This window comes from Malurus melanocephalus, unplaced genomic scaffold (assembly GCF_030028575.1).
Source record: "Malurus melanocephalus ecotype Western Australia unplaced genomic scaffold, MMel_1.1 scaffold_273, whole genome shotgun sequence".
Lineage (NCBI taxonomy): Eukaryota > Metazoa > Chordata > Aves > Passeriformes > Maluridae > Malurus > Malurus melanocephalus.
The window spans coordinates 653,076-668,436 of NW_026623505.1; the positions used below are offsets into that span (position 1 = coordinate 653,076).

The window sequence follows — 15,361 nt, forward strand, 5'->3', positions numbered from 1 at the left end:
TTATAAAAGCTCTCAAAAACGTTATGCATATGGACACATCTATGCACACATTCATTGCTTTCCAAAGCTTTTAAGTTAACCATGAACTTCACAGAAATGGGAACCCATAGAAAGGCCAGCCCTTCACCTAATTGAATTTCCCTGCTCAAAACTCCATATCCTTAACAGAAATGAAACACTGAATTTTCCCCACTCAAAAACCATCTGAGAAGGAACACACAAATAATTTGAATACATGGCCAATATATTATTTTTGGAGCTCTTTTGCACTTCTTTCAACAATTTAAATCCAGCAGTGTTTTAAACAACAGAAAGCAGAATCTCATAACACGAAGTGTGAGACAATCTTAGCTCTAAGTGTTGCTACCTGAACTATAATTAACACAACAATTTTTCATGGTGTGAGGAAGCTGTTCTTTCCTCTCATATTTGCATTAGTTTCCAAACCATTTCTGAGTACAAATCAGAGGCTTGTTTCCCAGGTACCTCACACTTTGCACAGTCACTTAAACACGCATAAAGGGAGCACTAATGGGGATAATTTCCCGTTCACTTCGCACAGGTATGAATGACTCCCCAAGCAGGAGGCAATGAAGGATCACAGCCACTGTGCTGATTAAATCACCTAAGTAGAGTGCACATTCCCCCTGGCTGTGCTTCCTGGCACGACTAATTCCTTCCCTGGAACCTYTGGGACCTGGGCCAGCACATATGCACAGATGGTTCCTCAAATCAGGAATTCACTCACCCTACTGCCTAACTGAGCCTGAATCCTGGTATTCAAATCACCACATCACACAGGAGTAGGGGAGGAGGAGGAGCAGCATTTCCAGAGTTCACAGAGCCTGCTTTGAGCCTGTGTAAATTGGGATGGAACACTGTTAGAAGGAAAACCTTTTGCAAGGGCTCACTAAGGTCAAGAGCACTGAATACTAAAGAATTAATCTAATTTTCAAATTATTTCCTCCTCTGGAAATGAATTAAGATCCATGCACTTCCTCTGTGTGCCCCAAGAGAAATATTCAACTTCCCAGAGTGACAGCATGAAGATGCTGCATCCCAAGTCAACTCTGCTCTGCATCTCTTGATCTTTTTCTTGATCTTCCAAAGATATATTGGGAGGAATAAACACTTAGTAGAAAGTAAGATATGAGCATTTACATATGAGGATAAACACGACCTGGATGGCATTTTCCTGAGGGATTGCATTCTGGTTTAAATGGATGTCAGTGAAGAAACTGGTCACCTTGCTGTTGTATGTTCAGATGAAGATGATGATGTCAGYCTATTTCAGATACACAGATGATTGCAGAGGAATAGGAAAAATGTATATTCAGAAAGAGAGGGAGGGTCTAAATATATGAAGGATGAGTTATTATGCTCCTCAGTGTAATAAGATTATTTTTTCCAGGGAAATTTTGTATTTCTATAAAAACTGAAAATTAGGTAGGTATTATTCTCCAGACACATGCAATAATTCTGTATATCTCAAAATGAAYGGTAGCAATATAAGGTCTCTGGTGAAAGGCTAAATAACCAAAAAATCTTCTAATTAGGGTGCCAAAAGTTAAGCACTTAAGTATGTTGTCTTASAAAGGTACTGCCAGGTTGCATTATTATTAATTTCTAGAAATCTCCAAAAGTGTATTAGTGCTCCAAACAGCAATTTGGCAGGCAGAGAAGCTTTCTTGCTGCAGTAGACAATACTGGACAAACAAGAGCCAGAGCTCAGGGAAAGGGGATGAAGTAATAATGAAAAGATTATCAGGACTAATGAATGACACTGTGCTGAGGGATCAAGTCTGGCCATTTTTTACTAAACTAATGTCTTYGTTTGACAGCTTCATGCAGGCATCACACCAGGAGTGAAAAATCACCTCAGGCACCGAAATAATCTGAAAATAACAGAGTATTTAAGCTGGTCTCAGTTAAAAAGCTGAGAAGTGCATGAATAGAGTCAGAAAATAAACCAAATGTGGATAAAAACAGGGYTGGGGCAAGATTCCATCATGAAAGGTGTGATTAAAGCAAAGCACTGTCAAGTCTATGTTCCACAGGGGACTTAATATGTTTGACATTTTGGCTGTATGTGTTGTGACAGCTGAGACTGGCTCCTAAACTGCACATCCTCTGTCTGGATGTGCAACCTGGCATCATTTGGTAGGTTCAGAGCACTTTTCTCATTCACAATCTCAGCAGATTGGCTGTTGTATCATTCCAACATCACTTAAGTGAACAAGGCAATCCCAGCAAGAGGCTCCTCTGGAGCAAACCACCACACAGTCCTTGAGCCTTTATTGTCACAGTTTTCCCTGCCTGGCAATTGAGGATGTGGCTTTTCACTTTTCACAACCCCTGCCCAGTGGGGAGAAGAATTGGAAGGAGAAGTAAACCTCACGGGTTGAGATAAGCAAATCAAAATAAAACCTTACTATAATTAGAAATATGTAAATAACTGTCACAATAAGGGGAGAAATAAAACAGAGCCCAAGAGAAGCAGGTGATGCACAATGCAGGTGCTCATCACTGAATGACAGAGCCCAGGTCATCCCTGAGCAGTGACCAGCAGCTCCCAGCCCATTCACCAGTTTACTGGACACACAATCTCGGGTGTACAATATCTCTTTGGCCACTTCAGGTCAGATTCAGGTCCTGCTCTGTGCAGCTACTCAGAAGAAAATGCACCCAGTCAAAAGCAGAACATATTTCAAGGCTAGAAGAGATATTCAGTACATTACAGAAATATTTACTTCTCTTGRCAATTCCTAAATTCCATTTTTCTAACTCCTACCTCGAAAAAAAAAAAAAAAATCCATCTGTGCACCTCACTTGCCAAAACCCCAACAAAGCAAGGTAAAATATTAAYATTATTCCTTTGTTTCATAAGGATCTCTGAAACACTCCAAAACATAGCAGTGTCTGCAGCATCAGCAGGCTTTCAGACTAGAAAGCAAAATGTAATTTAAAAGGATTTATTCACCCTTGAATGGCTCTTCAGATTGGTCAATTCCACAGTGCCTGGCAAGTTATAGTTGACACTGAAATTTTTACTTCCCCTGATTTAACTTCTCCATTAGTAGAAACCTTAAAGCTCATATAAAATATATGTGGTTTCTTATTTCCTTGAGCTTTCAGTAGAACATTTCTAAATCTACAATGCATGAGAAATAAGGTCTGCAAGAACAATGTTGTGGAGTTTTAAATATCAGAAACTGACAGTTTCCTAAGAATATAATTCTGGAATAGTTTGGATTTTTTTACACCAGTATCAATCAGGGAAGAAAGTCTTTGCATAAAGGGTGCAATACTATCTGTGAGGGTTGAAAAAAAACGTGCAAGAATTATATCACTTTTTAACTTTTGGAACCTGTTAGCAGAGCATAATTGCTTATGAAGTCCTGTATTTTAAAAAACAAAAAAAACAAAAAAAAAAACAAAAAAACCCCAAAAAAAACGAGGAAGAAGAAAGAGAAGCAGAGGGAGCTTTGTTTGATAAGATAAAAAACACTGGCACCTGGAGGGTCTCCAGTTTGAGTAGCAAACGTTCTGCTGATGCTTTGTGGGAAAGAATTGTCCATCTTTGAGATGACAGYGAATTCAGAGTTTTGTTTCCTCACCATGGCTGGGCCAAGGCCGTTACAAGTTAGTTCATGGTTTAAAAGATCTTAYGGGTTACCTCATGAACAACCACAAAAAATCCATTAAAAATGCATACGATATTGTAAAAATGTTACTGTAATACTTTACTGTATAAAAAACATTCCTTGGGTTAAGGAAAAATCACAGACAAGTCTTCATGGACACCAGGGGATCACCACAAAAACCAACACCAAAAAAAAAAAAAAGGCCTATAAAATTGAAGGGCTGGGACAATTGGTCTAGGTCACCTCTTTTTAGCTCTTTTCCTTCTCAGCACAGGCRCTGAGTTTTGTATTTGACTCTAGAACCTGTAGGAAAGTTCTGGCTTGTGTACTGGGGTCTGATATTTTCTGTTCTTTTGAATACAAGGCAGGAGAGCTACAAACTGCCAAACAGTTGAGCGAAAAGACCCTTCCAAAATCAGGACAAAAAATAAGGAGAAAGTGGTTACCAGGGATCTGCACATCCCTCATGCACTCCAAAAGAGCCCACAGCAGTGGGAACTTCAAAAAAAGAAACAAGAACAGCAATAAAACATTTGATTTTTAAACTTCAGTTCTGGGCCTTTGGTACCTTTTTATGTTCTCATCTGTGTTAAGGATTATATTTCACCTCTTAGTTCTGGTAATTTTTTGTCCCATTAAATTTATATAATAACAGTGACCATGAAACCCTTCTCTTTAAAAATGTTTGCATGGAAGTAATACAGCTACTGCTTAAAGCCATCTCTGCCATAYCATAGCAGCAAAAAATTGAAATATCAATGCTATTAATAGCATATATGAAGGTGAATGAATAAAAGGATAATTCCCAAAACTGAAAAAATAATTGCTTCTTGGGAAGTTAATACATGATCCAGGGAGATGAAGAATGAGTCACTGTAATTTTATGGCTTCAGCTTTGCAGGGCTGCTGCTGAGTGGTGATTTTTTAGATTCRCTGGTTGGGTTTTTTTGGCACATGAAGGACATGCACATATAATGCAAATTTATCTGTGAACTCAGGGGATAATCAGACCACGTATTACAATTGTTTGCTTGTATTCAGATGTGTCACTTTAAAAACTGCACATATAATATTTGTGGGGTTTATGTTTTTGGTTTAATTATATTACAATACAATTAAATTAAAAACAGTTAATCCCAGGAATATGGACATTCAAATTGAAAAAAAAAATTAAAAAACCAAAAAAACGACATAACAAAGAAGCACCAGTTGAAAAATATCTCTGAAGTTTCTTCTGTGGTCAAGTTCAAAGGGATTATTCTGGGGGAAATTAAAATTTTAATTATGCCTGAAAAGAGGGAACTCAGTGTTAACTAAAGGTACTGATCTAAGCAGAACTTGCATTAGCCTCAGAGCCTCTTTGATAATGGTGGAAAACTATCTCACTCTAAATTTGCAAATCATATCCTGTTTCCGTTTGAGACTTCTCTGGGCTGCATTTCACTGAATTGCAATGAAGTCTTTGTAGCCTGGGGTTCTGTAGTTCCTTTGCAATCAAGATTTCCCAGGAGTGCTGTAATCTGAAGTAAAGATGAGAACTAGAGTTGGTTTTGGTGTTTTTTTTTTTTTTTTTTTTTTTTTTTTTTTTGTTTTAGGAAAAAAAAAACAAAAATCACATCAAAAATGGATGCTTTGCTGTATCCCTGAGTCCAGATGGAATTTACTTAATAATTTGAGAGGGGAAAAGAACCTGAGAAGACAACACAAACTACCAAATAAGAATGATGTGTTATGTACACCAGAGTAACTTCTAGCTCAGCTTTTGGGGGCACTTAGGAAATGTGGGTTCAAACCATTTTAGAGGAGAAAATACAATGGAAGATCTGCAAGCAAATAAAAAAAAATAAATTATTGACACAACCTAGCCCTGAAGAATAGTTAAGAACACGAATAATTCAGGAAGTACATCTGAAAGCATGCAATATTTGAGAGTGGGGCTGGGAGCACAGGAACATGGGGACTGGAGGAAGGCTGGAGCCTCACCATGCAAGGGGCTGCTGCAAGAGGATCACAGCAGGCAGGTCTGCTTTGGGGGGACCACTGGGGTGGAAGCCACACTGTGCAAGGGAGGCTCCCTCAAAATCCCACAGCAAAGTCACCCAGGTGAACCTTCACTTTYAGCAGGGAAAATTCACAGCTCTGGAGCTGGAGCAGTGCTGAAGATGTTAAATGCATGTATTTGTCATCATTATACCTGGAAAATCTCTTTAACATTTATACACACGCCCCTCAGACATGGAAAAGGACAACCCCAGCTCTTACATACAGATTTTACATTGGATTTTTAACATTTTGTTCTATGTTCTGTTTTACAGGAGACTACGTGGTCATGTCTGTGTTCTTTAACCTGAGCAGGAGAATGGGTTATTTCACTATCCAGACCTACATTCCCTGCACACTCATTGTTGTCTTGTCCTGGGTCTCTTTCTGGATTAATAAGGATGCAGTTCCAGCCAGAACATCACTGGGTGAGTTTCTCTTTTCTGTTTTCTTCAAGAGCTTTGATGTTTAATTGACACCTCTGCAGATCACCAGCTTGTAAATACAAGAGAAGGGACAATTTCACATGAACTCTCCTCATTTAGAGGAATGCAGTCATTCCCAAGGAATAACACAGACTAAGCCATATTTGCATCTCTTCCCTTTTACAATATATTTTGAGTATTGTAGATGGTCCACAAAAACAACTTTTRCATTYTTTCTGATTACACCAGTATTTTTTRCAAACATGAAGAGGATGGGRAACATGGCTGGATTWGAGCAGSATGCATYAGTTTCAYTTGTTCTACTTCCATACCACAGTGACTGACAATACAAATTAAATAATTACCAGGAAGRGATTCACCTTTGGGACAGTGTGGCCAAGTGGTAACAAGGGGAGAATGCACCACCCTGACTCCTTTAGGGACCAACAATCAAACGTAGACTTCAGACCAAAAAAAAATCGACTGGATTTGGTGTTATCAAAACCCTATACATGACAATGTGACATGCAACTAATCAGAATTAGAAAYCTCTACACAATTAACAACTGCTCCACAAATAAACTAAGAAAGACCAAATTAATCTGCTTGTGCAAGACAGCTGTAGCAGTAAGAAACAGCAAAGCAGAAACATTGAGCTAGAGCAACTTGAACACATTYTCTACTTCTACATTAAATCCACGCAAGTGAGAATTATTCCAGTTTTTCCTTCTCCATTTTCATTTATTCACAGAACCACAGCAGAGAGCACTGGAGTGTGAAGTAGGGGACACAGTTTTCACTCCGACTTGCTAGAAGAAGCACAAGAATAGACAACAAGTGGCTCTCATAACAGAAAGCATTAAACATTTTATTGTTCTTTTCACATCCTCTTTAAAAAAAAAGAGGTTACAAAATCTGCTTTAAAKAAGTACAAAATTAATAAGGGCACTCGACTGTTATTTATATTTKAYTTAGGTACACAAAACAGACTTTTCYCTCTGTTGAGAATTAGTCTATTTGCACCCCTAAGAAGGTAAAACCAATGGGATTAAATTTGCCATATAAACTGTGATAGATTTTAACTGTTCTGATGCATTTTTAATATTCTTTGCATCATARTACAAGCAATAATGTTCAGAAAGAAGTGATGGCGAGGTATCTCACAGTGCTTCTCTTTTGTAGACCCTTCTCTAGCTCTGTTTAAGGGTTTGAGCACATAAACCCTAAACTTCAATTTTCAATAAAAGTAAACACTCCCCAGAAGTAAACTACAAAACCAAAACTCTAAATTAAATTTCTWAGAGTCAGAATCCATCTACCCAAAGTATTCTACAGAGCAGCACAGGCAGTGACCGTGCAAAAATGTCTCATAGCCCTGATATCCTCTGAGCTCCCATTGAATTGGCATTTCACTGCAGCGATCTKCTGTTTAATATCTCTGCTACATGTTTGAACTCCAGGCACACTTCAAAACCAATCAGAGACAGAGAACTGGCAAAATCAGTTTTTTACTTGCAGTAATATTGTTTCTGTTGTTTTCTATCTATCTACTAGGAATTACAACTGTCCTGACAATGACCACCCTAAGTACAATTGCTCGTAAATCTCTACCCAAGGTCTCCTATGTGACAGCAATGGATCTTTTTGTGTCAGTCTGCTTTATTTTTGTGTTCTCTGCACTGGTGGAATACGGAACTTTGCATTACTTTGTCAGCAACAGAAAGCCAAGCAAGGATAAAGACAAAAAGAAGAAAAACCCAGTATGTATCTTTTTACCAGCAAGGCTTAAAATTTAATTAGTTTTTCTGAGACAGCACTTAAACCCCTCTTTATAATTGTACCTTCTTTCATACTTTTCTATTACATTTATACCTATTCTTCGTAACAAAGGAATGCAAACACTCACCTTGAGAATCAAAAGCTCATATATTACAGTAAACTGAGTGCCAGAGAAAGTAATTTCTTAGAAAAAAAAGATCCTCTTAATCACAACTACCAAAGCCATGATTTATTCTGTGGAAAGATCTCTTGCTGTAACCTTTATAGAAAAGCTCTGAGTTTCTCAGTATTAGCAATGTTCTATACCATTAATTAATGTCCACATTATTGACATAASTCTTTTGCTTATCAGGACTACAGCTAAACTTTTATATTCAAACAGTGATGTGTGCTTTTTCTAACTTCCCTTTAAGCATCGGTTTCCTTTCCATTGCTTCCCTATATTATTTTTCTTGTATTTCTTACTGCCTTTACCTATTTCTCTGCCTTAGAAAGTGATTTGGCTGTAGTTTATAATGATACTTATGGATGTATGCTACCCAAAATAATAAAAAAATATATATATATAATAGCAACAATAAAAAAATCCTGGAAATACCCTCAGTAGAGATTTGGGCTTTTGCCCAGACAGGGAAAGAATTTGCTGCTTATTTTGTCCAGGACAGATTTCTCCTTGCCTTTGGCAACTGAGCTGACAAATGTGTTTTCTAGAATTTCTAAAACATTTAGCCTAATCATCTACCAAAAAGAAAAAAAAAACAAACCCCAAAATACCCAAACTAATAACAGCCCCACAAAACAAAAAGCATCCAAAACAAACAACAACAAAAAAAACCCCACCCTTGAACCAACCAACCAACCGAATTTCAAAGTGAAAAATGTGAAGGGCAAATATTTTACATTAATAAAGAGTATTTTCATCTCCATTTCAGGCATCCAACAAAGAATAAAGGAATTTGAATTTGCTCTGCTAAAATATTCAAGGATTTTTGAAGATATTCTCTTTTATCACAGAAAGGATATAGAAAAAATAGCACTTAAAGAATCTTTCACTACACACTATTCCAATAATTTCAACTTTTAAAGTTGTTGAGAGATAGACTGTAAAATAATGAAGTAAAATGATAAAGTGATGTGTCTTGGGCTATGCTAGACGGAAATAAAAGTGTGTTTGTGTAGATGTGGGTCTTATGCAGTCAGGTAAAGAARCAAAACCAAATACCTCAGACTGAGTTGTCTCACTTTAAAATGTCCATAGGAGGACAAATAACTTGTTCTCTACATTGCTTATCTGGGAGCATCTGGGAAGAAACAGAACTGTTTGTCTGAACCGTAATCCCAGACTCTAAAAACCTTAAAGTAGAGTGTTCAGGGCACAATTAGCAGGTATAGAGTCCCGTTTCTAAAATTATTTCCATAAACTATGAATGGTCTTTTTCTGAAGACTTCAGCATAAAAGACTAGGAGCCCCTCAGGATTAGAAAATCTAAGTTTGATATCTTATGTCTTTGGCCCAGATGTAGACAAGGCAGTGACAAGCTGAAAATGTGGGGATTTTATGCTACAGACACTTGTTTCAATTGTTGTAATCCCAACCTTTCTATAAATTTAGTTCTTTTTGACTTACTATGTTTTAGAAACATATTTTTAATTTGCATTATTTTTGTCTCTTTCTTTCCTTTCTTTAATTTAAAACAAAACCCTCTGATTCTCTTTTCTGTCTACAAAATGAAAGCTTCTTCGGATGTTTTCCTTCAAGGTATAATGCTTTTTGGAATGGAAATTCACTGCATGCGACTGCTGAATTTAACWATTAGAGATTAGATGAGTGGTGTTTTGTTGGGTTTTTTAATTAATGAGACAACTAATCATTCTACTCAAGGTGCTTCCTAATTAAGTAGAATGGTTACATATTTCTAAGCAATTTGTAGAGTTGATTCAGCAGCCCAAATACCGACGCACTACGGTTCTGAACTTACCAAAGTTCAAGAGTAATCARCATTATTGGATCGCACAAATTAAGAGAGTTTATTGTTTAAAATATTTCTGCTCCTCTCTCTCAATTTGCAATGGGATCCAGTAGCACCAGCTACCCTAAAAACCTGCAATATACCCTTTTAGAACTCAGCTCTGACCCTGGATTTTTCACCTTTGTGATTTCACTCCTAATTATAAAAGCAAATCTATTCTGATGTTGACCTAAACAAAACCTAATGCCATCAATTACTCAAATGCTGTTCCTTATGGAAAAAAGAAAAAAAAAAAAAAGTCAGAGTTTTGAAAGGGTTTAAGATGCACATAGATTTTTAATGTTCTCACTGGATCAACACACTTAGCAAATTAGCATCTAGCTATGTTCCACATCTAAACCTTATCGCCATTCAGAAATGCAGAGATTTTATTTTTTTTWAAAAAGGGAAGGGGAGGGGGAAGGACCACAAAATAAATGACAGGAAATATACACACTTACAGAATGGAATTGTTATTTTACCCTCATAACTATCAGCATGAAATTTCAATGCCTATCATCCCAGTGTTCACCAAATGCTCAAACGTGTTTTAAATGCTTAACTTGCTCAATTCATTCTAAATATATATGTGTGTGTATATATACYTAYGGTTACTATATAAAATTTGGAACATCTTGAACCTTCTAGGTGGTGAACATTAGTAGGTGGTGAACTGCATATATTCAAATAATTGGAGAGTCTTTTAGAATTCTCCTAATCTTATTCAAAAGACTCAGTTTTTGCATTTTTTTTTGTGTGTACATATTTGTTCCTGTCTCAACATGAAYCAGCCCTATTAAAATCCTGCATTTCCAATTGATTCAGTTCCTTTCATGTGCAATACATGAATTGTCTTCAGAAACCAAGCAGCTATGTAAAATATAAAACAAAAATTCAAAATACCATCAATTACRTTCCTGGATGTTTCATTTAACCTCTAATGTTTATTCAGTTTGGCTTTGAACCAAATTGCCCATAGCTGTTAAGTTTGGACCTATTTGTGTTGCAACCTATTTGTGTTGCTTTCCTGTAGAGCGTATGATGCAAATGATTTTAATAAATTCAAGGTAATATCACCATTAGAACACCTCAGCAATTTCCCATGTATCCCCCAGAACCATCATGCACATGTTGACCATTATATCCTGGCTGCTCTGGTGATAATAACAAAGTTTCTCCCTTTGCCATCTTTTTCTTTTTTTTTTTTTTGCTACTGCACATTAGGCACCCACCATTGACATCCGGCCCCGATCAGCTACTATTCAAATGAACAATGCCACACACCTCCAAGAAAGGGATGAAGAATATGGGTACGAGTGTCTCGATGGCAAGGACTGTGCCAGTTTTTTTTGCTGCTTYGAGGATTGTCGGACGGGAGCGTGGCGGCACGGCAGAATACACATCCGCATTGCCAAAATGGACTCCTATGCCCGCATCTTCTTCCCAACTGCCTTCTGTTTGTTCAACCTGGTCTATTGGGTATCATATCTGTACCTTTAAAAGCAGTAGGAAACCAGTGATATGAGCCTTACTCACTGGATTTCTTAGAGAGATGGTTTCCTAAATCCACTTGAAGTATTTATGATGCGCTTTATAGTGATCTGAATTCTTTAGTGCCATAATCCCGTAAATATCAGTCATATCATTCGTCCAAAAACTGCCATCAGGTTATTGTGAACCATATGTCCATTCCACATGCCAAAATAATTTGAAAATAAAATCATATCAACAGGTAATATACAGCTCTACCTGCTGGAATAGAGAGAAACAGGRCAGACAGGGCAAGGAGAGCATAGCAGCATCACCTTATAGTTGGTGCTCACCAATAGTTTGGTGATTCCAAAGAGGAGGGGGAGAGAGRAGAATTCCCAGGTAAAGTGCTGTACAGTTTGTTAACATTGGCTATAATTATGCTATAGCTTTAYTCTCTGTGGGCTTTTCTTTTTGGAAGAGTCATCTCTCACTTGGAATAGGTATTCTTAAGCTAGGAAAGTTAACTTCTACTCCCACCAAGATGAAAACAGAGCTTTCCCTTTGCCATCCCTTTAAGAGCACATGTACAATGCTGTAAATATTTCAATACCTTGTAGTACATAAAGTCTAGTGCATGCATCTTTTGGGGGCCAAAATAAATGAAAAAAGGTACCATTAAGTTTTGTCTTTTATTTTGTGTCTCTGGATGTGCTATTGTAATTGAAATGTGGACAAACCTATTTTTTTTTTCTTGAAAAATTGCCCCTTTTCCTCATGCATGGAAGATCCAAGCAGACAGCACTTTCATGTAAGACATTAGAGAAGCCTTAAGGATTCAAATAAATAACATGTAGACAAATCTGTATGGCCAATATAATAGCTCATCAAGTGTAATGTATGTGTCCTCTGCAGTCGTAGCCTTCATTTCCCATTGACAATGTTGCTGTATTCCAACTGAATCTCCAGTAATTATACATTGCAAGATCAGCTTCTGAATTTAGTCCATGTGCTTCTACTGTTCTTTTCCCATGTTGAGCTCCACCTTTTTTCCTTACACAAGTGTTTGTGGGGGTCTTTTATTCTTTAACCCAGTCCAGGAAATAGCTTTATTATAGACATTATTTTTACATAAGAGCTTCAAGTTAATTTGGAAACATTAGACATTGTATTGTATATACACACACAATTCTTTGCCCATCCATGTCCTTGATCAGCAATAGTTGTTGTCAGTGCTGCTTTCACTCAGTGAGTACCTTTACTAAAACAAACCTTTACCATGGCTAGCACAGAGTTTAGAGATAGCCTTGAAAATAAAAGGGAACAAAGGGTGTCTTGGCTACTAAATCACATGTATGCAGTTATGTATGTATTTAAAACCTTCAACCCACCTGGGTGAATCTCGAAAACCACTGGTTTTCACAACCTGTATGATGCTCAATTATGCAACCTTAAGCACATGTAAATATGACTGACAGTTTGGTTTTTTTTTAATTGTCAAAGATGCAAAATGCCACCTCCAGAAAAGCAGGCTTGCAGCTTGAAAAGGGAGATCTATAGCTTATCACTACAGAATTATTACTAATTAAAATGGAGGAAAAGGAAAGTTTTCCAATGTTTGTATAGTTTTGGAAATAAAAATGTATAAAAAAGGAATATCTCTTGATCATCAATTGCTCCTTGTCCAATGTATTTGAAAACATTTTAATAAAGGAATTGCACACACCTGTGGACTTTTTCAATAAAACTGCTGCACTCAACCTCAGTTTTTCTGTGATGAGTTTGTTGAAAGCATGCTTTGAGGATTAGACTGCTTGACCAGCTGGATYCATCAGCTGCCTAAATATAAGTGACTATAATCCTGATAACCCTCTGCATTGTCTCATTTTGTAGTCAAATGGCTCACATATAACTTTCAAGGATGGAGATGAGATCTKTTGAAGGTTATCTTATTCTAAAACAAAAATTTTAATAATCACTGAATTGGAAGTACTCTAATGAAGAGAAATAACCTTCCTTTATCTACTTAGAGAGTCTCCACTATCTGAWTGAGTGTCAATCACCTTTCACATGGGAAGGCATTTCAAATGGTACCTGACTGATCTAATTTTTTCCCACAATAGTAAGTGTTTTAAGAGTTTTCTTTAAGTTCCCTCTAATTACTAAGAGTGGCTGATGTTATATGTTTAAGGTTTCATTTTTACATGGTTTTTTTTCCCTGCTACCAAATAGGTTTTATACATATCACTATGAAACTCAGCCCAAACCAGCCCTTTAATGCCCTCAGCCCAAGTGCATTTTGATTAATATACAAAGATTTATTTTTTTTTGTTGTGGTCTGTGAAACAAATTATTCAGTGTCAACTGAGCATTTTACCGTAGTTCAGCCATCAGGTTACCTGTGCCTAAGGACCCTGCAGCACTGATGAACCAGATGCAATAATGAGGAACAAATGATCAGRTCTCTCACTTGGGCAAGGTTGGCTGCTCATTCCAGCAAGGAAGGAGTTTAATTAAGSACTGCAACACCCCCACCCCCATAATGGGAACCACACAAACTGGAAAARTGCACCACGCAAGGAGGTGAGGGAATTTTCTCCCCATATATCCCCACACAGAGTAAAGGAAATAAGATCCAATCAGTCACTACCCAACACTTCACTTCTGCTACACCAACAGAGGGGATTTGTCATTTTCTCCTAGGGAAAATGGAGATTCAAAAGGATGGTTCATGAAGAAACACAATTCCCAGTAAGAAAATGACAGCAAAGTTCAATCTAGTGCACTAAACAAAAAACAGACTTCCTCTAGAAGGGATTATTTTAGCTATTCAGCACAGAATTGAACCTTTGTGTTATAAAGCCAGACTGTCACCACGGTACACAAAACAGTAAGCAAAATAACATTTGGGTGAGAKAAGAAGAAAACTGCCCAGAACCCTATCTATATAGACACTTTCACACATACATGTTATAGAAAACATTATGTTTAGTTAGTTACACGGACTAAAGCTCCCAGTTGTATTCCAGGGAAGAAACTCACTCCTGATGCACCAGGCTTGCTGAAATGTTTTTAAGCTCATCACACTGCAAATAAATATTACTGCTCTGGGATTAGTCTGAGGGTGTTCAGATTGTYATTGAAAGTCTGATCAAGTATGCTCTAGAGGCACAATTATTTACTTGCTATTTCTATTCCAAGAGTATGTAATATCCTGACCGAGACAAGACACTGTTGTCCCAGGGATTATACCAAAACAGAACACCTTCAAAGCATTTATAAATCCTTTTACATTTATAACATTTACAAACCCAGATTGTAAATAAAGAGCAGGTATTCAGGGAGATCATATGACTCAACAATGGTTGTCCTGTTTTCTATGCTAGCCAGCCCCCAAAAATGCATTTTGCAAACCAGTATGGCATAATTTTAGTCTCTGTATAATAGAAAATGTTAAAGACACACACACACACACACACAAAAGGGGGGAAATAATCAAGGACTCCATTTTTAATCCATTCTATCTCATTTCCCCACAGCCACATAAATCTATAACATGGCTGGACTGGCCCAATAGCAATGTGTATCAATTTCAATGACACAGCTTTTGCAGCAAGTATTGGAGGCCCAAATATTTACATCTCCTTCCACCTGTGCCCCCAAAGCCCTTCAGTCTTAAAACGTGTAGAAAAAGAAAAAAAAGTACACTTATAAAATAATCAGGCAAGCRAATAATGTCAGCAAAGGAACAAGCAAGCTCTATTAACTGCACAAATTTTAGTGGACAGCATTACTTTATGTGGAGCCAAAAATATTTTGGAAAACACAGTTTTAGATTATCTGACTTTTCACCAAATCTGGAGTTTGCAAGACCATGATAGGTATGAGGTGCAAACAAGAATTTGAAAGGTGATAAGCAAGGCCTTCTTCAGGTTTGTTGAAGAGTTTCTCATGCTCCAGAGGAAAGGCAGGATGATGCAGAAGAGTCTTTGTG

The 15,361-nt window shown here is 37.3% G+C and overlaps 1 protein-coding gene and 1 long non-coding RNA gene across 4 annotated transcripts in view; one reads left to right on the forward strand and one right to left on the reverse strand.

Moving 5' to 3' along the window:
- The window catches only part of GABRG2 (gamma-aminobutyric acid type A receptor subunit gamma2), a 62,540-nt gene extending 49,418 nt beyond the window's left edge, over positions 1-13,122 (forward strand). The window contains exons 7-10 of the mRNA XM_057376203.1: positions 5,960-6,112; positions 7,664-7,869; positions 9,624-9,647; positions 11,122-13,122. Coding sequence (XP_057232186.1) covers positions 5,960-6,112; positions 7,664-7,869; positions 9,624-9,647; positions 11,122-11,397 — 659 coding nt within the window. The 3' untranslated portion in view covers positions 11,398-13,122. The remainder of the gene's footprint in view (positions 1-5,959; positions 6,113-7,663; positions 7,870-9,623; positions 9,648-11,121) is intronic.
- The window catches only part of LOC130579422 (uncharacterized), a 219,209-nt gene that overhangs the window by 147,806 nt on the left and 56,042 nt on the right, over positions 1-15,361 (reverse strand). The window lies entirely within an intron of this gene.